Below are 20,798 nucleotides of genomic sequence, written 5' to 3'. Positions count from 1 at the left end.
CGATCGCCGCATCCTTCTTGGTGTCTGAATGCTTGATGGCTGTCTATTCTTTCGGAATGCGCAGCTTTTTTGGTCACAATTGGTTGGTCGATCCAGCACGGCCTGTCACGACTATGCGTTTCCTGATGATGGCGTTGGTTCTTTCTCGGCGAATCACCTCTGAAGAAAGTCGTTGTCTTGTATCTTCTGACCTTGTGCATCACCAGATGTTTTCACTGCCATCACGTCAAAACATGCGCCACCAACGTCTTTTGGTAGAGGGCGAACCTTGGAGCCACTTTGTTTGCACTACATTCCAGCTTCTGTCGCAAATCGTCAACTTCGAGGTCGAAGCCGAAAGCACCAATGTCGTCCACGAGCGTCTACACTGGTGGCGTCTGAACAGACTGGAAGCCATTGCCAAGCCACAGGACGCGCTTGGTTTTTGAGACATCGCGCCTGAATTACCAAGGGACTAGTCCTACGACGATGACCTTGACTGTGTCGTCGCGTGTCCACGGAGGTGGCAACGCAGTTTTCGTATCGTGCAACGCAGTCTAGGAGCACCGCCTTCTTGTGGTCAAGGTTGCGGAATGCGCGCGGGCGATGGAATTTTGGGCACTTCCGACCTGCCGACCATTATTGTAGGTTTATCTGTCACGACTATGATTAACTCATTAGTCGACAGATTGGGCTCTCTTCCATGCGGAGTTATTCAGGAATCAGGCGACTATTGAGGTATGTATCATCAATGTTGTGAATTGTTCAACAGATGACACGCCTAGCAAGGTAGGCCGAAATGAGGATGTACTAAACCGGATACTTGACGTGGCAGCCCTCAATCTCTCGGCACCCTGTCTACACAAGGCACGTTTCGCGCCGGGAGCAGAAACACTGGTGATGGGGGATCTTCTGGTCACAACCACTTCGTCGCGATGTTTCATGGCTTCAAAGCGTGATGGGTTTCAAGATGCACTCGCAAACAAACTTGCCCACTTACATAGTGTAGAGAGAAAGGCAGAGGGTCCTGCCAAGGGTTCTGTGATTGACTGATGAGTAGTTGAGAGGTGTGAGTGCCTCTGCCTATCCTGCAGTGTCAGGAGCAACGAGGAGATAGACATACATACAATCGATCAAGTTTTGCGCGCAGCGTGAGAAATGAATGAAACATGAAGACCTAGTTATGGAATTGATCCGACACCCTGTGAAAGTCGCAAAGGTCTGTACAGATGTTGAGTGGTAAGGGCAACTAAGTGATAGCTGTCTACAGAAGGTTACAAGCGAAAAAGGACCTTGACAGAGGTCAGAGAAGCGCCGTGAGCCTCGCAGAGGAATCCTTGAAAGAGTCTCTACGTGCGAGGAGTCCCTCTGAGTTCGAGGTCGTTGTTGTTGAGTTACAGAAATGCCCCGAGTGTTGTGATACAATCATGTGCAATGCCGAGACTACGCCGAGTATATTCCGAGCAGCGATCAAGAGACGAAACAATCAACAACGAACCAAGGAAGTTTTCAATACAAGTACAGATGCCGTGCAAAGCCCTTACGCTGTTCCGAAAGAAACGGCTTGAAGATGAATTCCCGATTACGTGGTTTGATCCCCATCCCAATTCCTACGACGTTGTCAGAGATGCGCACAAAACCCCATTGTGCCACCATTTGGAAAAGGCTATACGGAAAGAAAAAGGCCACACAGGCTTATCGAAATTACGCAGAAGCAGAGCCCCTCAAGGATCCGGCGGTCGAGGCACGGAGAACGTTCGGTGCGGCTCACATAAAGCACATTCCAACGCTGATTGCCAAATATGGCGCGGAGAATCCATTGGAATGACTACTTGGTCCTGCAAGTCACCTGGAAGTCTGATCGATATGACCGTAATTCTGCTGCCGGGACACTGGCCGAGAAGATACGCTTGGACATTATGACGAAGTTTTGAAACCCAACCACAAGAAGGAGAAATTCCCACCCAGGAACGCCCTTGATGTACGGACGAACATATCCGCGAGCGATATTTCAACGTTCCAGCGCGGACACAAAATCCCCGAGACGAAAAGGAAAAAGGTCGTATCAAGGTCGGAAGCCTCAGCATATAACAAAGAACGCTTCCAAAATCTCATCACTCGGGAAAGGATTGATTAGGGAAATATTTCGAGTCGCTCAATGATGATTTGAGGCCGTGGATTTATAATTCTGAAAACTTCATTCCCGAGGGTTTTCAGCTGTTGAGACAAGTGCATCGTCTGATACCTATCGCAACAACCGTCACCTTCGAGCCTTGGGGGGTGGTCTGACCACGTCGTCCACGTCCCACCTCCTCCAGGGGCAGGCGGCGCCGGGTCTCAACAGGTGATCCTGTCCGTCATTGCGCGGCGGGAGAGGGCACTTCCAGAAACTTCGATACTCGCCCACCGGAGGGTCCACGAGGGACCATTTCACCGCCGGGAGGAAGTGTCGACAGAGGACCACCGCATGAGGGAGGGGCACTGTCGGGTCAAGGGGGTCGTGGCTTACCCTCAAACGCCTGTCGCAGTCCGGGCGCCCGGAAGGTCCCGGTGCGGGATCGTCGTCGGTGTCCTCGGTCGTCGTCACGTAATCGGTCGTGGACGTGTTGAGCATACCGCGCATGCCACGGGGTCGAGAAGGGCCAGGCCGCGAATCTGGAGTCTTTTCTTGCTTTTCCTTTTCACAAAACTCCAGGAAGACGGTGAACATCATGTTGAAAATCTTGTTGATGCCCACGTCCGGGAAAGGTAGGTTTGCTGGCCGACCACCTCTGCCCGTGCGGGCAAGATGGCGATAGAATGAGTTGGGTTCGTCGTCTTCTATCTCCAGGGGCGGAGGATCTGCTCGTTCTTTTCCCTTGCGGGATGGCTTTTTCTTGCTGGCAGCCGAGGACTCTGACCCCTCGGGCGGAGGGTCTGCTCGTTCTTTTCCCTTGCGGGAACGTTTGTTGTTGCTCACGGCCGGCGATTCTGACTCCTCCGGAGGAGGTTCCGCGCGATCTTTGCCTTTGCTGGACAGCCTGCGCTTGCTCGGAGGCGGGAGTTCTGTTACCTCGGGCGGAGGTTCTGCTCGACCTTTGCCTTTGGGGGAACGACGGCGCATGCCAGTGGCCAGAGGTTCTGTTTCTTCCCCAAGGTCCATAGGTTCTGTTTCATGTCCAGGGTCCAGACGTTCTGAAGAGTCGCGGTGTGGTTGACCATGAAGATTGATCATCCATTCAGGAGGTCCGTTGCAGATTATCACGTTAGGATCCAGACATAGATTTATTGTGGCTTGACGCAGACCTCTGTAAGTATCGTCGATCGGTTCTCCGTCTGAGGCGGGGGTTTCTTCATCCTCGTCGTCCGAAGGATACAAATCGTTGATATTTGCACCAAAAAGCAATCTAGGTTCGCGACGTCTCTTTTTGGGGAATCGTACCAGAACTTTGTCCCAATTTTCATCGATGGATCGACAATACCATTCCAATACTACTCCATCGGGCAGTTTTCTGTCACCTGACATCTGTGTGGTGCCCTCATGCAAAGCTGGTTCGGGATGTCGAGAAGACGACGGTTGAGAGGACGACGGTTGAGAAGATGACCCATGACCGTGAGAAGATGGACGATGAGAAGAGTTTCTGCTCTCAATATACTCCACAAGTTCACGACTCACACCCAACATATCCCGTAAACGTTGCAACCGGGTAGAAGGGTTACCAAGCCAGACGGATGGTGGAGGCAAGATTTCGGTATTTCTGAACAATGACCCCTCCCTGCGATTCTCGTCCTTGGGTGTGAAGGTCCAGGATATGTCAGTGCCTTCAAGCGGGGGCTTGGGCGGTGGGGGTTTCCAAGGTGGCTTTTCCCATGGTGGTTCAAACCCTGGTTGCCCCCATCCTGGTGGTGGTGCCATCGACCATTCATCGGGCGGCTCAAGCCCTGGTGGCCCGTACCCTGGTGGTACTTCTCGCCACTTCCAATCTTCGGGTATCGGATACCCTTCGAGGGGTACTAGCCACGTGAAGAGACGGGGCGGGACAAACACTGGTAGTTCGGTTGGATCTGGCTCTCCGTACATGCCGGGTACTGTCTGTGTTGGCATGGTCTGGAAGGATGGGTCTACAGATGAAGAGGCTGGATCCGTCGGAACCAGTACCCCGTACATACTGGACACTGGCTGCGTCGGCATGGTCCGAAAGGATTGGCCTCCGGATGAAAAGGGCGGAGCCGTTGGATCGAGCGGGCGGTACATACTGGGCACTGGCGGTGTTGGCATGGTCCGCAAGGATGACTCTCCAGGTGCCTGTTGCTCCCAACATTGTTGAGTCTGGGGTGGTGGCATTGCACCAAGGGGTTCGCCAGGAAATGGCCGAGGTTGCATGGTTGGAAAGCATGGCTCTCCACGTCCCTGATGCTCCCAAGATCTGTCAGTCTGGGTTGGTGGCATCGCATCAGGGGGCCAACCAGGAGATGGCCGAGGTGGCATGGTCTGAGGATATGAGCCTGCTGCTGAAGAGTGCGGAGGCATGGTATTTCTCTGCGAGGATGGCTCACCATGTTCCATTGCGTACATTGGTGTCTGGTCCTCGCATCCACGACGAGTGTCTCGCACCAGCGGTGGTGGCACCGTATCGAGGGGTTTACGAGACGCCGGAACTTGAGGATCTGTCATTGGTGTTGAAGAGGGCGGAGGCTTTTTGGTGGAGGTCTTTCGAGGTCGGCCAGGAGGTCTTGTCGTTGGCGTTGTAGAGCGCGGAGGCCTTTCCGCGGAGGCCTTTCGAGGCCGACCTCGAAAGCTTGCCAGTGGTGTTGAAGAAGGCGGTGGTGTGTTGGCGGAGCTCTTTCGAGGTCGACCACGAGGTTTTCCAGTATCACGGCGTCTCCCACGACTAGCGGGCACCGGCGGTGGAGGCATGGCTTGGGAGGATGGATTCCCATGCGGTGGGGGCGACGCAGGCGATTGGGGCTGTAGCAAGTTTTCGATGGACATGTGGTGCGACATGGCCCGAGGGGGGTGGATCAAGTCCTCGATCGAGATACGACGTGAGATTGGCTGGGAGGAAGGGCCTCCAGACGAGCGAGGCTGCGACATGTTTGGAAGAGATTTCTTTTTCCTTGATGAGGACAGGATGTGACAAGAGAGGAGATGGAATCTTGGACAGCGATAGGTGTGACAAGAGATGAGATGGGATCTTGGACAACGATGAAAGTGGTTGGGTGTGACAAGAGAAGAGATGGAATGTTGGACAATGGATTAAGGTGGTAGGCTGTGACAAGATGAAGTCCTTTGGATCAGGCACAGAGTGGGAGTAGCCGCCTTTAAGTGCATAGGCGAGGAATGCGGGGCCAAGATCTTGGGAAAATGATGGATTTCCCATGGTGGTTGGCAGGTTACTCGGTCACGGACTTGCACAGATGAGTTGGCGACCAGGGGGGTGGTTTAGTGTCAGGTAGTGTAAAGGCGGATTTTCGTATTGGCGGACGAGGGTGATGGGCAGGGACCGGTCCTTGGGACAGGTGAGTTTCCGTGTGATAGATGTTCCGTCTTCTTGCATTTGAGTCCAGGGTGTTCGGAATCGCCGGGGTCTGTATGGCTCAGTCGTAATCACCCATGTCGTGACAGCTTCAGCTCTCCGGATGTAGGTGTTCGAATGCCGGTGACGCCAATTCGTAAACGGTTTAGGGTCACAGGGGCTCATGAGGCCTTGTTGTTTGATGGCCAGCCTGACGGCGTTGAGGGCAATCCTATCGACGGCGCGATCGGGACAGAGTTACACTCATCCATGGTATTCCAGGAGATTATAATGCGCTGTCGGTGTTGTCACTCAGTAACTCGGTAGTAATGACGGACTTACAGCTGGTACGAGGCCAAAATGCCCCAAAGATCACGTGGGGTGTTGACTGGCCTAGTCACCCATGTATCTCTACTTACTGATAAGGCAAGTGTAGCGAGCTACTCTGCAAAACTGCCCCAAGATCACGTGCTGTAGTTCTAGAGTCGAGGTTCGGAGTCCGAGACTGTTAGAATCTTGATCATGTGACCAGTGCTTGAACTGCGTCCGTCTGCGCGCCCACACAACACTGCGCTGCGGCCTCGAGTGCGTGTATCGCGCTCGATGACAATGAAAATCGATCCATCCTGACTCTTGTTAAAAAATGTCTAGAAATTGGTCATGACTTGTATGACCGACTTTGTTACTGACTTTGTTTGTAGCTCAATAGTTGACGAGAGTATTGGGCCTGAATGATCACCTACAGTGGATGATAATAGGTCTGATCAATCACCTAAAATTTGTGAACGTTAGGGGTGTATCAGTAGCCCAAGACTACCCAAGGCTGCCCAAGAGAAGTGATTATTATAGGCGTGCCACTTGTCGCCTAGATATGGTGGAGTGGCGCCTACCTAGGCATTCATTCACCGCCTATAGTAAAAGCGGGTATTGGGCACTTATTAGCCCCCCGCAAAGAGTGACATTTAGGCGCTCATTATCGCCTATAGTACTGTAAAGCGGGTGCTGTGGGGCCCTACACTGTCGCCTACAGTGAACAAGTGTTAGGGCTGACACTGCCGCCTAAATATTGTGACTCCAAGTCCCCTCAATGTCGCCTATAGTGAACAAGAGTTAGGGCTTCCATTATCGCCTAAATCTTTGTGATTATCGCCTATAATCTGTGATATTAAGCCTTCCTATTGTCGCCTGATCTCCCTAAATTTTAGGTGTTTAGTACCGCCTACAGAGCGTGATTTTTGGGTCTGCAGTGTCGCCTAATCTCTCTAAGCCTTAGGCCTTCTATACCGCCCATGGAGTGTGATTTTTAGGTCTACACTGTCACCTAATATTTGTGATTATTAGCGTTCATTGTCGCCTACAGTTTGTGATAAGAAGAAGCTTGCTGTCGCCTAATCTCTCCAAATTTTAGGCGTTCACTACCGCCCGTAGAATGTGCTTTAGGTATCTTTATCGCCTAACCTTTGTGACTATCTGGCTTCACTTATCACCTACAATTCTGCGACAAAGTCTTCATTGTCGTCGCAGCAGGAAAACGACATCAGGTCTACACCATGAACCACTTTTCATAATACTTGGGTTTCATTGTCATCTACAAACATAAACTTATGTCCAGACAATCGACAATGATGAGTGAATGATTGTTCCTCACCGAATTCCTTCTCGCTGTCGATTGCGTCGTTATAAACACCCTGCAGGATGGCTGACTCTGAGGCTGTGAGTCCAGGGCTTGGAGGACCTAAAAGAGAGGCTGATCACGGATTGTCGGGGGGCGTCGCTAGGCCCATCCTCCCCTAGGTTCCGGGAGGAACAGCCCTGTTGTTGTTATCTCCCCTCTCTCTGTACCAGCCATCACACCACCGTTGCTGGGGTTGCCAGCCCTTCGTTGCCGGTCCGTCATTTCAATTCAAAGAGCCACTTCTTCTGAAATTACACGTAACGTAATACCGAGTCATTGCAGCGTACCAGGCATTCATACTGATGTCTAGCCGGCCACGTCTGCGAGTCCGGACGGCCACTGGAGACTGCATGGGTAAAACAATAGTATCATGCACGTCTTCGTGTCTGCTCTCCCCCTGTTTGCGGCTGAGATATTGCTCCACTGGCCACGACGAAAAGAAATGCGTGCAAGGATTGACATCGGATCCTGCTGCTGCTATCATCTCTGGCTCTCTTTTCCGGTGTTGTTGTCATAACCAGACACGCTACGGACTTTTCAGAAGCGATAGACTCATGCACGAGAGAGGGGGAAAAGGATTTCGAATGGCTGGGTCCGGTAAACGAGCTCGCTTAGCTCGCGTCGGCGAGTATCTTGTCATGGGCTGCGCCTCGTTGTGATGGGCCTCACCGGTCAGGCGTTCAGCCACACATGGATTTTTCGAATGGTTCCCCAATCATAATTTGCATTCTCCTGGACTGCGTCACGACCGAGTAGTGTACATGTCGTAGCAATCGAAACCGGTGTGGACGATCGGTGGTCAATCGCTTTCTGTTTCTGGTGCTGATCTCCCTGAAGCTGACTTGCAAACATTGGTTGAGGCTGTGGTTGGTCGCAGCCTTGTCGCAGGCGTGAGGCATTTTTGTTGAATACGAGAAACGATCCACTCCGAGTCCTTTCTGTCTTCTCATCGAGACGTCGACATGAGTCGAGACGCTGTCGAGTACGAGGAAGAGGTCCACCACGGTGCATCCGATGTTTCTGTTGCTTTTCCACGGAGTGCTGAGCAGGTTTTTATCACATGTCGTGTAACATGAGGTCGAGTCTGGAAGCGACTTGAGGTCTTGACGTGGAGACAGACTTCGCGCGGATCGACTCGAGACTATCCCAAACGTCCAATCACATTGTCCAAAGATAGAACAACTTGCGGAGCTGTGATTGTGCTAACTGCACATCGTGGGACCGACGCGGGCCCAAATGTGATCCGTTCTTTATGAACGTGATTCGTTTGTCTGTCCCGTCCCCCCCGTTTTTTTGTCCGACCTCCCACCTCCCATCTCCCATCCCAGGGATGGAGTGTACAACCGGTGTTGTTCTCCACGATACGGACGGATCTTGAATCTTAACCTTCTCCTTCGATTGTAGTCTTTGCGCGAGTATTATGTCAAGGTTTGTATGGAGTAGTACCTCCTCTTTTGACAGATATCTGACATTGGTTCTTTTGTGGTAGAAAGGTAATGTGACTGGCAGTGTTTGTATGTGTCCACGGGTGTGTCTATGAACGCTTTCCTGATTCGTTTGTGGTCTTGACGCCCGTAGAACTCGTATCGCTCGTATTCTCAGCTCATGACCTTTTGACACATCAGTTGACACGTTGCAGCAGAGACATGCACCACACATGCAAGTCCTGACAAGACTATCTCACTTTCGGATTGATGTCTCGGGAGGGGTCGAGGTCGAGCCCTCGAGGATCGATGTATCCTATCCTTCTTGTGGAGTAGTGTTGTTTTCTCTTTTTTCTCTTTGCTGTTTTCCCTGAAGACGCCCTGGTCCTTGAAGTGCGCTAGTACATTGTAGGGGGGACTGGGACGGCAACACTCCGTAAAAGTGGCCTAGGACAAAAGAGGGCAGTGTTCTAATGTCACAGTTCAACTGCCACTGATGCCATGCCACTAGGAGCCACCGCATTTGCTGTTGCCCATCCCTGTCTGGATGGTCGATTGTGATTGACGGCCCCATCTTTTAGCCCGAGGGAGAAATGCAATGAGTTTTTTTGTTGGCTTGCACATCTTTTCCGGTCTCGTCTCAGCCGCAGGTTGTGCCCGCCTTTCAAGTCGGTTGGGCAGCAACAGAATGGAGACGTCACTTTGAGGCAGGCTAGAGCAAAGATACAGAGGCTGTGCATGCAGAGACGGGAAACGAAGAGGCATGTGTTGCCGTTCTGTAGATGCGACAAGGTCTGTGCTGATTTCTGTGTTCGAAGCGGTGTGGTGTTGTGTGAGAGAAAGGATTGGCTGCATGCATGTGCATGCAACCTACCTCGTATTACGGAGTTACATGCTCGGACGGAAGAACTATATGTCCGTGGTGCAGATGCCTCACTTTGAACTCTGGCCGGCAATATACCCTCGCCCTGGGAACCAACACGCGTTTTGCATCTTCCTAGGCCTTCGAGTGTAGGCACACTTGCAGGTAGGCAATGCAGTCTGCTCACTCATCACCTGTCACTCCTGGCCTTGCTCTGGGCGCCCTACAAGAGAGGTGACAACACAGCCAAGGAATGAGCGTCTGTAGATATGCAATGTAACGCTGCAATACAGGCTCGTAAGTCTGGCTCGCGAGGATCCCCCTGTCGGCACGAAGTGCAACAATGCAAGAGTGCAATACGAGCTCGTAGGTCTGGCTCACAAGGTCCCCCCTGTCGGCAATGCAATGCAATAATGCAACATTAGCATGGACCTCATCTTTGGGCAGCGGTGCAGCCATTCTGGCCTGTGTAATACCCGCCTAGAGACGTACGATACGACAACACAATACGGCCCTCACTTTGGGCAGTAATTGGCCAAGTATAGCCGGTAAGACCCCCCTCTGTAGAAGTGCATTACAAGATCGCTTCGGGGCCTTCGGGGCATCAATAGGCCTAGCTTGGGGTAAGCAAAGTGGCACGTCTAGCCTGAAAGAACCCCCTGTAGAGATGCACTACAGCGTAGCTTGTTACCCTCTCCTCGGGGCATCAGCAAGCCTAGCTTTTAGGTAGTGAAGAACCAAGTCTGGGCCACATGTTCCCTCTGTAGATTTGCATTACAGGCTCGCTTCGGGCATCAGCAGGCATAACTTTTTGGTAAGCATTGAAGTAATCTAGCCTGTAAGGACCCTCCCTGTCAAGATGCATCATGGGGTCACATTCTACCCTCACTCCGGGCATTAACAGGCCCAGCCTTTAGGCATCAGCAGGCCTAGCTTGTGGGCAGTAATATAGCAGGTCTGGGCCACAAGTCTTCCCCTGTACATGTGCATGACAATGCAGCCTATCACTCCGGCTTTGGGTATCAGCAGGCCTAACTTAACTTACGAATCGCCCACCCAGTGTGCGCAGTTGCCATAGTTCTTAGTGCTGAAATCATATGAAGGGCTGTTTACTGGTTGGGACATCGACAAGAAATTGCACCGAGCAGAAGGGGGACAATGCAAAATTGATCCATGTCGGTTCTTCGAATCTGCTATCCATACATCTTCGGAATCAATGAATGCCCCTTCTCCCCCGTGGTCATGGCCACCAGCGCCGAACGTCCATGGACCTTTGCCATTGCCACACTTTCATCTTCAGCTTCGTTACCCCGGGTGGCAATCCAAGATATCGAATATGTCCACGTCGGCAAACCGTGACAGCAGCCGTGGGACTTTTGGCGGGTTTCTTATCTGGCTTCTCCGTCGCGAACAGCCTTTGGCTTCAATCCAGGATGGACGGATTTTCCAGCATTCGTCCGGGGTTTGACCGTGAAGTTTGCCCCCATCCGCCCTTTTTTGGGTCGCAATGAGGCTGGCTCTTGTCCTCCTTGGGGGCTGTCATGGTCAGACTTCTTTCTCGATTTGTTCTTGTCCTTCTCCCTACCCTTCTTGTCCCGAGCTCATGACCTGTTCCTCAACCACAAGACGCTCGAAGAGAGGAACTCCATGTCACAATCTCGATTTGGATCCTTTGCCCGAGACCGGTCGTAACTCGGTTTGAAGTTTCGATGGGATCGAGCCGGTCCGGAGAGAAGATTGGTGGCAGGTTGGCCGTCAGTGTGTCCACCGTTTGAGGTCCGCCTTGTATTGACGATGGAGATTCATGTACCCAGTCATGAAGCCGCCATCACCAAGCTTGGGAGAGATTCTCAATCTCGCAGTTGTAAAAGCCAGCGTCGGCGAGACAGTACTGGCCCTGCAAAGGGCGAAATCTATCCTGCGCGGATAAAGGTAAAAAAGCCTCAAACCGTCAGCGTTCACGGGTCCAACATGAGCATGATGATCAGGTGAGCGCGATGGGAACAATTGTTCGATGGAGAGTAGTTTGGCGACCTCCCTGTCCCAAAAGAAAGCAGTCCATCTCACACCAGGAACATTTCCTAGCCTGTAGCGCGGAGATCGAAGAGGGCGTTCAGTTGTCTCCATCAGAGCAGCTGTTGACCACTCCGGAGATCATCTGTCCGGTGGTGTTGGGGTTCAATGGACTATCACATCATACACCATCAGCACTTTTTCTGTCGTGGGAACAAGCGGCGAAGACGTGGAACTTGCCTCATCCACCGCCTGGAAGGTAGGTCACTTTGGGATTCGTCGCGGAACAGTAATGTCGTGCCGAGCTTCCGCCGTCACACGGGTATTCGAGAGAATTCAGATGGTCCCGCCTGCCGTTGGACCGAAACCCGACGAGTGAAGACGCCATGGAGCTCTCGGTTTGCAAAGGTGGCCACCGGCACACACTTGAGAGGGCCACATGAGGAAAGACTGTCCCGAGAAGAGTTCGAAAAAACCAAATCCTAATGTGATGAATGCAGCCGCCATCGCATTAGGGCGTCTTCAGTCTGTCAAGCCAAGGTATCCATGTCCAGGTATCAAGTAATGCCAGATAGTTGAGAGAGAGAATGTCCTGACTGAACTCGAAGTCCCAACCGTCCAGGCCAATCTGGGACTTGTCATCATCTATTTCCATGATGTTTCCAATGCCAATACGTAGTCGGCAATCAATGCTCCATCAGTTCGACCGGTGGTCCCGGTGTATGCGCCATGATCCTGTCTCCTCCGCTGCCAGCCATCACTGCCGGGACCGCTGGGCTGTCATCGTGGGCCTTCGGGTCGTATATCAACGTCCAGCCCCGGTCAGTGTTGGACTCAGCCTGATTGCTTGTTGCAGACCAGCCTCGTCATGACCCCAGACTTCCAGCTCCAGTCGCTCTTGAGGAAGAGGACATAACCATACACCGCCCATACCTGGTCTCAAGGAGATAGGTACGGTCGAACTTCGACCTCTGTGCTTGCTGGGCGAACGGTGTGCACACTCGGAGAGTTGTCTGATGACACCCCCAGCTGGTCCGCGTCAAAACAGGAAAACTGATGCCAAAACGACGGCGATACTGTAGAGAGAAAAGGAGGGGGACCCGCCAAGGGTGCTATCATTGGTAGATGAGTGACGCGAGGGGTGTGAGTGCCTTTGCTTCGCCTACAGTGTCAGGAGCAAAATGAACAGACACATGGGCATGTACAATCAAGGAGACGGGTTTTGCGGAAAAACGATGGCGCTGTCGCTCGCGCAGTGTGAACGAGGGGTGTACCATGAAGTGCTAGTTTCTCCATGGACCTGGCACCTTGTTGAAGGTCGCAAAGGCCCGTACGAGCTGTCTGGCGGTAAGGGCGACGTGTGCGACGAATGTTGTCAGGAGGGTTCCGAGTGAACGAGGACAGTGACAGAGACAGAGCTTGGGGGAAGCGCTGCGAACGTCGCAGCGCGCAATTCATGAAAGCGTCTCTACGTGTCAGGAGTACCTCCGAGTTCGACGTTGTTGTTATTGTTGTTGTATTCGAGTTACAGACACGTCCTGGGCGCAACTGATGCTTCCTCGTTTACTCCTGTCACAATACATATAAAGATTGTAACCCTTTGATCCATGTCCGTATACCTCTTTCCCGCTTTGAACCTTGTGCGCGCCGCAGAACCGAGAACCAGCTCTTGAAGGGGAGGACGTTCGAGCCAAATGAGAGCAGGTTATGAGTCGATCCCTTGTCCGCACGTCGAGCGTCGAGAGCGTCTTCGAGACCTTTGCAGTTGTGCGATTCCAGCATGCGGCGTTTCCCACAGAAAGCGCTTTTTGGCAGAAACCACAGTCTCCGATGATAGGCTGAGCAGGTGCTTTGCCATCCGTCTTTTTGAGCATCGAGGTCTGTTTAACGACTTCTTCTTGGTTGGAGTGGCAGTCCCGGACGTGGTAGCGGGAGGAAGAATCCGTCAACTGTTCAAGAACTGCGTCTGAAAGACATTCATGAGGTGTTTCAAGCTCTTCCCACGATTGTAACGGTTGTAACAGAGTCGAGGTACCGGACACTGATGGCTTTTGTGTGACCATCTCGGATTGTTGCTGATGCCGTTTGAGCCATGAGCGCAGTTCATAAGTCGGTCCTTGTCCTCACGTCGGGAGTCGAGCGTCTTCGAGACCTTTGCAGTTGTTGTGATTCCAGCATGCGGTTTTTCCACCACAGAAGCGCTTCTTTTGGCAGAAACCACAGTCTTTGACGATAGATAGGCTGAGTAGGTACTTTGCATCCGTCATTTGAGCATCGAGGTCCATTCGACCTCTTCTTGGTTAGAGTGGCAGTCCTGGACACTCTGGCAAGGCATTGCGTCGCACGTCGTAGTCGGATACAAATAGGCCTTTGGCCGCGCACCTCAACAGGTCGACAACGCCCGCGTCACGGAAGAGCGGCCGGCCGATGGCTTTTGTGTGACCATCTCGGGTTGTTGCTTGCTGGTGGTGAGCTGATTATGTGCGCGGGTAATTAGTTCATGAGTCGATCGACGAGGAAGATGACGAGGAAGATGACGAGGCTCCTTTTCATGGTCTCAAAGGGCGCATGAGCCTCAGAGACGGTGAGTACCACTCTTTTCAACTCAACCCTTCAAACCTACTGTTGAGAGTCTTTTGCCTCGGCGATGGGCTCCCTCTTCGTGATTCGACCCGGCTCGCATCGGCGTCCATGGACGGCGCAGTCAAGATCTGGGAAGTCAGCAGTGGCCCTGCCATCGCAAAACCGTCTGCATAATGAGCTTGGCACTGTTATTTGGGGCTCTGCTACGGCTGCGGCCTATGATGTTCCCGTCGTTTGTCTTCGACCTCGGCTTGAAGCGCGAACCGACCGAATATACCGGAAATGCCAATGATGAGCAAATGAAACTCGTTTATGCACAACTCAACACCCAAAGAAGTTTTGTGAAGAGACAAAAAATGGCCGGCAGTGGTGTCTTGAGAGATTCTGAGACAGGGGTTTTACTCTTTCCACTATAACCCTCTACGGTGTTATCCTTCCGGGGCCACGTAAGCCCAACGTTGGGACTACCGTATGGGGTATGCATAGTATTGGTCATTTCGTCATCTCGGCATCACCCATCATGATGGACGAGCTGGAATGAAGGATGTTGTTTGGGAAATGGTTTGATACCAGGGAATAGATGCCTCCAAGGGTACTTTGAGGTGTCACAAAAGAGTTCAACCTCATCCTGTTCATTCATATAGCTTTGATATCTCGTACATGATTTCCTCTCTCCGGTTTCGGTAAGTTTATTTACACCCTTCTCTTCACCTCGTGTGATTCTCGTTTTGTCCACCTCCATCCTCCGTCGGCGCCACCTTCTCCCCTTTAGGTGGTGGTCACGTCGACGTAGCAATTGGTGGGGGTCGAGTTCGTGTCCACGTCGGAATACACCGTGCCCGGTGCCTCGAGCCAATCCGAATGGTCGTCGAACCAGTAAGGGATGTTGACGACGGCCCGGACCTTGTAGCCCGGGGTGATGGCGCTACAGTCGAGCCTCGACCGCCAGAAGGTGAAGCCGTCGGCCGAATAGCATTCCATCGACGCCTGGCAGGTGCATTTGGTGTAGTCGTTCCAGACGTCGGTCACGTAGCCCGCGCAGGGGGCCCAGTCCTGTGCGGACGCGGCCACGGAGACGGCGGAAAACACCAGCAATGTCGGTAGGCGCATGTTGGCTGAAATTGGATAGGTATGATTTCCTGCTGTCGGTGGGTTTCAGACGGCGCTTCTGGGGTGTTTTCGGTGTCGAGTGATGACAAGTAAAGATGAAATCTCTCTGACAGAGGCGTTGTATACGCAGCAGGGGGAGATGTTAAATACTTCCTGTGCATAACCTTGCGAAGTGATTTGGGGAAGCCTGGGCTCATCATCTTACCGATCAAAGTTCTCATATTCCAAGGTTTCTGCATCATCGACGAGCTTGGACCCGTGATATTAAAAGGTATTCTCAGACTTAAACTTCAATAAAAATCGAAGCACGGGCCATGTCTTGACAAGTTCTGCCTGATTAGAAACTTTGAACGAGGGCAAATGCTCACCATGCAGCGAAGTGACGGTTGCGTCGATAGATGTTGATCATGGTGACGGCTGGTGGCCTTCGCACTTACATGTTGAGTTAATTATTTGCAAATCCTAACTATTTTAGGTGTGGTGATTTTACCTCGTAACTATATTGGAGTTAATTACGCTTGAGTTGGTGAGGGTTTATATACTCCTAGACTACCCTCGAGCATTACTCCTATGATGGTCAGAGGGATTTGAGTTAGTAAGGGGTAAAATTATTGAAATGGTGAGGGCTAAAGAACTCTGTGAAATTATTCCTGGCTGCTATTACGGAGTAAAGGGAAATCAAAGACTGACTAAGCCAACCATCAAAAGCAGCGACCCAAAACACCAAACACAAACCCAAAGAACCAAGAAACCAAAAACTATTCGGTCGCAAGGCTTGTGTCTGTGCTCGTGATATGAGTCGGAAAGAGGGTTTCGTTGTCTTTGTCATCTCCTTCGGCGTCGGGTAACCCTCCCTTGACAATCCCGAGGCAACCAAAGGAGAGATTCGAGGGTTGAGGTCCGACAGCGGCGCTCAGGCAAAGTCGGGCAATCTCTACTGTACAACTGCCGCGAACGACCACGGAACCGAGTCGGGACTTTGCCATGGTCACGTCGGAACCAACCCTTTCAAAGGGTGGATCAGATGTGATGCCCCCCCTGGCACTTGTTGGATCCGGACCCTCGAGTCGGCTTCATACGACGACTTGGGACCCTCCAGGAACACCAACAAAAGAACAGGGAGACTCGTTGACGACGGACGAGACGCCATGGGCCCCGAATTTTCGGCACCCATCGGGAGAAACATCCACAAGGACAGTAACAACGACTCGAGTATCGATGTCACGACTTATGGGTTTGGATGGATGGAATCCGTTACGAAGGAGTCGAGGCCGCAGCGCAGTGTTTGGGTGCTGCGCGCACACTCGAGACAAGTCGCAGCACCAGTCACATGATCAAGATCCTGACAGCCTCGACACCAGAATTACACACGTGATCTTGGAGTCGTTTTGCAGAGTTAACTCGGAACACTTGCCCTGACCCTGTGAACAGGAATTATTGGGTGACTAAGCCATCAAGCTGCCAAGTACCTCCGTACGAAGTCATCATTTGTATGCCAAGATCCTGATCATGTGACCAGTGCTGACTGCTCGCCGCACTGGCCTCGACACCATCCATAGACCCTCCTTCGTTCTGAAATTCTTTGGTCGTGTTTCAAACGCACAGTCATGACATTACATTCAAAACACCTTTTGGGAACGAGTTACAAGTACAAAAGTATAAATACATTCCAAAGATATGACCTTTCGGAAGAACTTGTACATACGGACTCGGACACATGGAAATCGTAGACCTCACCGGACACTTTGTTGCTGTACGTGTCCATCGACCCCTCGTTGGATGCCGACGATGATCACGACTGCCACTCCAACACCTCTTCGATGCACCTGTGCAGGGCCATGGTTGACCCTTTCTCGAGCCAACTCGGCGGCGTCGGAGAAAAGAATGGCGACGTCGACATTCTCTCGAGCAACACCAACGCCGCCAGGCACCTGTCCACGGATTCCGTGACGCTGTCGGACAACGGCATGAACCTCACCGTGCTGGCCAGCAGTCCGGAGATGAGCCCGAGCCACGTCGAGACCGCGACCTGGTGGGCGCTCGACGTGCGCGACATGATCCTCACGATCGACTGCGAGGTGAACAAGAGGTCCTCCAGCGGGCTCCTGGAGAACCTGAAGCCCCTTTTTTCAAACCTCGACACCAACAGTCTCTCGAGGGATTCCGTCGTCAACGATGTCCAAGGTGGTGGGCGTTCGCCTCTTTCCTCCTCCTCCTCCTCCCCGTCTTCGTCTTCCTCCTCCTCTTGGTCTCCCTTTTCATCTTCATCTCCCTCCCTATCTTCGTCTTTCTCCTCATCTTCGTCTTCCTCCTCCTCCTCCTCCTCCTTATCTCCCTCCTCATCTTCCTCCTCGTCTTCGTCTCCCTCATCGTCCTCATCTTCATTCTCCTCCTCTTCCTCTCCTCTCTCTTCCTCCTCTCCCTCTCCCTCTTCCTCGTCATTCTCACGTAGTGAACTCTCGTAATCCTCCTCCTCCTCATCCTCCGACACGTCCCAACCCCCGGATGGGGCCCAATTTTCCTCCCCGGGGATGTGCTCCTCCGGAAACGCGATGGGGTCGAACCTCACCGTCATTCTGTTCGCGTTCGCCGTCATCGCAAACGGTATGCCCGGGGGGGCCAAAAAACACGGCAGCAAGGGCGTCGTCCAATGGTGCGGGTAATCCCGACAGAATCTCAGACAAGGTGTAGAAGCCACCTCGTTGGCCAAGGCTCGGAGTTGAATTTGCCGCTCGGGATCGGCCTGTCCCCTGCTGGCATTTCTGGTGAAGAGCAGTACACCGCTCGGGGCTAAAAAAGGGACACGGTCAGTAAACCAGGTTCCTGTGATGTCGCGGGGTTGTCTTGTCAAACCGAGTGAGAGAGGGGGAAAAGAGGGATAAGATGTGGAAAGGGTAGGTCCTCGTACATAGTAAGTCTTCGTGAAAGCCCGCGTAGCCCTCCCAACCCGGTACGCGGAGCATGTCGTCGGTGAACTGTGACTGCCTCCTGATCCCGAGGTTGGTGAGGACGGCGACGTCGGCGATCGTCACGTCGAAGATGTCCGGGTATGCCCGTCGGTCACTCCATTCCGGACCGTTGATGTCGACGACATTGTAGAAGACGTATCGACAGGGCATCTTGATTGTTGTCGTTTTGTGGGGGAAGTGGGTGTGAATGAAGAGTGGTGGTAAGTAGGATCAGTCAAGGAAGTACAGAGTACAAGTATTAATGGTAGTAGAAGAAGGGGAAGATGTTGGGGAGAAGAAGGTGTTGAGATGATGGTGGGAAGAGGGACTCTTTTTATGTTTGTTGAGGCGAGTGAGTTGATCTGGTACTCCCCACACAGAGGTTGGGTTTCTGAGAGTATATGCTCCGCGTTGGTCGGTCAAAACAAAGTGTCAAAACAAGGAGGGTCATGAAGGATCGAGAAAACAGAGGGTGGCTTGCTGTACGTTTCACATTCGCACAGTAGTCGAAATGTCAAAGTCCCTGCATGCCCCAAAGCCCTCACAGCTCATCTCATCGAGGCATGTTGGTCTCAACTTCGGATCCTTCTCTCGGACAGGGGTGCCGACGTGACAAGGGTCAAGGTAGATCCAGAGATCCAGAGTTGTTGTGGTGGAACCATCCCGTCGACGACGACGCGCCAGGCAGGAGGGTGGCGTTCGGACGCTTCGTCGGAACTTTACAGGGCAGACGTTAGCGGTATTGCTGCCCCAGAAGTGACAGTAATAGGCCGTATTGTAATGACATCTACAGAAGGGGGGTTTTCTTACGGGCCAGAACTTGTTACATTGCTTACCCGGGAGTTAGACCTGTTGACGCCCCCGAAACGAAGGCAACAAGCTCCGCTGTAAGGCATATTCTTACAGGTTAGACTTTGTTACATTTGGGTCTGCTGATGGAGAGTGCCTTCAAAACCACCAACCAGCCATCACGTGTACCGAGTTGTCAAGACTCTGATCATGTGACTAGTGTTTAGCTCTCATCAGCAGTCAGTAGGCGTCTCAGGTGGCCACCAAGTCACAACTATTGCAGCCAAAGTACTTCCCTCTGCCATCAATAGCAAGTGTAGTAGCGCTCGGCGCCACGTGACCTCATGTGATCCTCTGGCATCACAGGTCTTCCCTTCTGCGGTCCCCTAGTTCAACCAACTGCGCAACTCCTGGCAGTCAACAACAAATTCTTGGCAATAATATGATGTCACTGTCTGACACACTCCTCTCATTTGATTGGGTCAATCATGTCAATCATTCTATGTATTTATCTTGGATGAAATGCGCAATCATTCAAAATATCTATGTAGGATGAATGTGCACCGAGCTTAAACTATCTAGGATATGTGCACCACACTTGATGACACAACCCAAGATGATTAGGACTCGTCATTATTAATTCGCAACACACTCAAGCTTGATAATACTGAGGGCTTGTAACCATGACACCCTATATCATTAGGCCTTGCAATTATTTATTATTGCGCGACATACCCAAAACACCGTTCCGAAGGACTTGCACTCAACACATCCAAGATGTCCTTCGGAAAAAGTTGCAGCATTATTGCGGCAATCATGCGTCGTCCTGCATACTTGGACCTGACAGACCTCGTGAGTCTGTCGATTCTTCATCTATTAAAGGTCGTGCTCGGCGTGCTTCGCCTGCTTCCTTCGTGCTAGCCGTAGGCGATTAAGAATAGTCGGTGAGTCGCAAGGTACGAGCATAGAGCTCCTCGATAGGATGAAGTGAAGGTGGTGTCTCGGTCTGGGACGATGAACCTCGGGGCGTTGATAACCTTGCGATTATCCTTTCTAGTGCTGACTGTTCCAGTTCGACAGCGTCGACTGTCCCTCGACAGGGGATGAAACTCACCATTTTCGAGAATCTGTCTACCACCACTGGTATCGCATCACATGCGATTCCACGATAACTCGCAGGCAAAAAGCCTGTGATAAGGTCCATAGAGATGTCTTGCCACGGTCTCTATGGTTGAGAAAGTGGTCGTAGTTACCCATAGAGCTTATGCCTGAGGACCTTCATTCGCCGACAGGTATCGCACGTATCGACGTAAGCGAAGATCTTCTTTCTCATCTGCGGCCACCAGTAGCGTCCCACGAATCTCACGAGGGCCCTTCAGGCGATGGATCCCTGGTGCCAGCAAAAAAGGCCGGGAAGTCACAAAGGGAGAAGTTCAGAGAGGGGTGTTCAGAGGTCAATGGAGGATAGACCATGCGGGTCTCGTGCGGAAAGATGGTGTGATCTGTGTCGCCTCACGACCCTGCGACAGGACAAGAGACTGTTCGGGTAAACCATCATGACCCAATGGAAAGGAGGGCATTTCGGTAGTGCCCGAGCGCATGCGACTGTCGCGAGACACCACCGGTGGCCGCAGATGCGTGCGGTTCCATGTGAGACACTTTTGTGAATGAATCCGGGTGGCCAGACGGGTTTGCTGTCTTGCAAGATATTGTTGATGGCCGCAAGTCCTTCCGAAAGGTATTTTGGACGTTGGTTGCAATATGAGCACCGAGAAAGCCTCGTGTCGGGGGCAGCATCGAGACGAGACATGGTCGCCGAGCAGTAAGCGATAGATACATCGACTTGGGTTAGCAACGTAGCGAACATGATCGCCTAGTAGCAAGGTAGTAGTCAGGTAGCCTAATGACCTGAATGTGTAA

At 52.2% G+C, this 20,798-nt stretch overlaps 4 protein-coding genes across 5 annotated transcripts; 1 reads left to right on the top strand and 3 right to left on the bottom strand.

The window, feature by feature from the left end:
* Positions 1 to 1,703: 1,703 nt before the first annotated feature.
* Positions 1,704 to 2,066, bottom strand: PV06_08343 (uncharacterized protein; the record flags this gene model as incomplete). The annotated part of the gene is made up of 1 exon (XM_016409666.1): positions 1,704 to 2,066. One exon carries the CDS (start codon positions 2,064 to 2,066, stop codon positions 1,704 to 1,706), a length of 363 nt encoding a protein of 120 aa, XP_016259974.1.
* Positions 2,067 to 2,226: 160 nt separating this feature from the next.
* Positions 2,227 to 5,491, bottom strand: PV06_08342 (uncharacterized protein). Its single transcript, XM_016409665.1, has one exon. It carries the CDS (start codon positions 5,051 to 5,053, stop codon positions 2,240 to 2,242), a length of 2,814 nt encoding a protein of 937 aa, XP_016259973.1. The 5' UTR covers positions 5,054 to 5,491; the 3' UTR covers positions 2,227 to 2,239.
* Positions 5,492 to 13,875: 8,384 nt separating this feature from the next.
* PV06_08341 (uncharacterized protein) lies at positions 13,876 to 15,527 on the bottom strand. The gene has a single exon (XM_016409664.1). It carries the CDS (start codon positions 15,139 to 15,141, stop codon positions 14,800 to 14,802), a length of 342 nt encoding a protein of 113 aa, XP_016259972.1. The 5' UTR covers positions 15,142 to 15,527; the 3' UTR covers positions 13,876 to 14,799.
* A 167-nt stretch (positions 15,528 to 15,694) lies between these two features.
* Positions 15,695 to 19,236, top strand: PV06_08340. 2 transcript variants are annotated; one of them, XM_016409663.1, is made up of 2 exons: positions 15,695 to 15,760; positions 15,850 to 19,236. In XM_016409663.1, exon 2 carries the CDS (start codon positions 16,962 to 16,964, stop codon positions 17,604 to 17,606), a length of 645 nt encoding a protein of 214 aa, XP_016259971.1. In that variant the 5' UTR covers positions 15,695 to 15,760; positions 15,850 to 16,961; the 3' UTR covers positions 17,607 to 19,236. The 2 variants fall into 2 exon arrangements, with proteins under 2 accessions (XP_016259971.1, XP_016259970.1); XM_016409662.1 differs by having other exon boundaries at positions 15,695 to 18,310; positions 18,362 to 19,236.
* The last annotated feature ends 1,562 nt before the right edge of the window (positions 19,237 to 20,798 follow it).

This window comes from Exophiala oligosperma (genome assembly GCF_000835515.1).
Source record: "Exophiala oligosperma strain CBS 72588 unplaced genomic scaffold supercont1.8, whole genome shotgun sequence".
NCBI lineage: Eukaryota > Fungi > Ascomycota > Eurotiomycetes > Chaetothyriales > Herpotrichiellaceae > Exophiala > Exophiala oligosperma.
The sequence above is the reverse complement of the archived record's forward strand: the minus strand, read 5'-3'. Positions and strand labels throughout refer to the sequence as shown.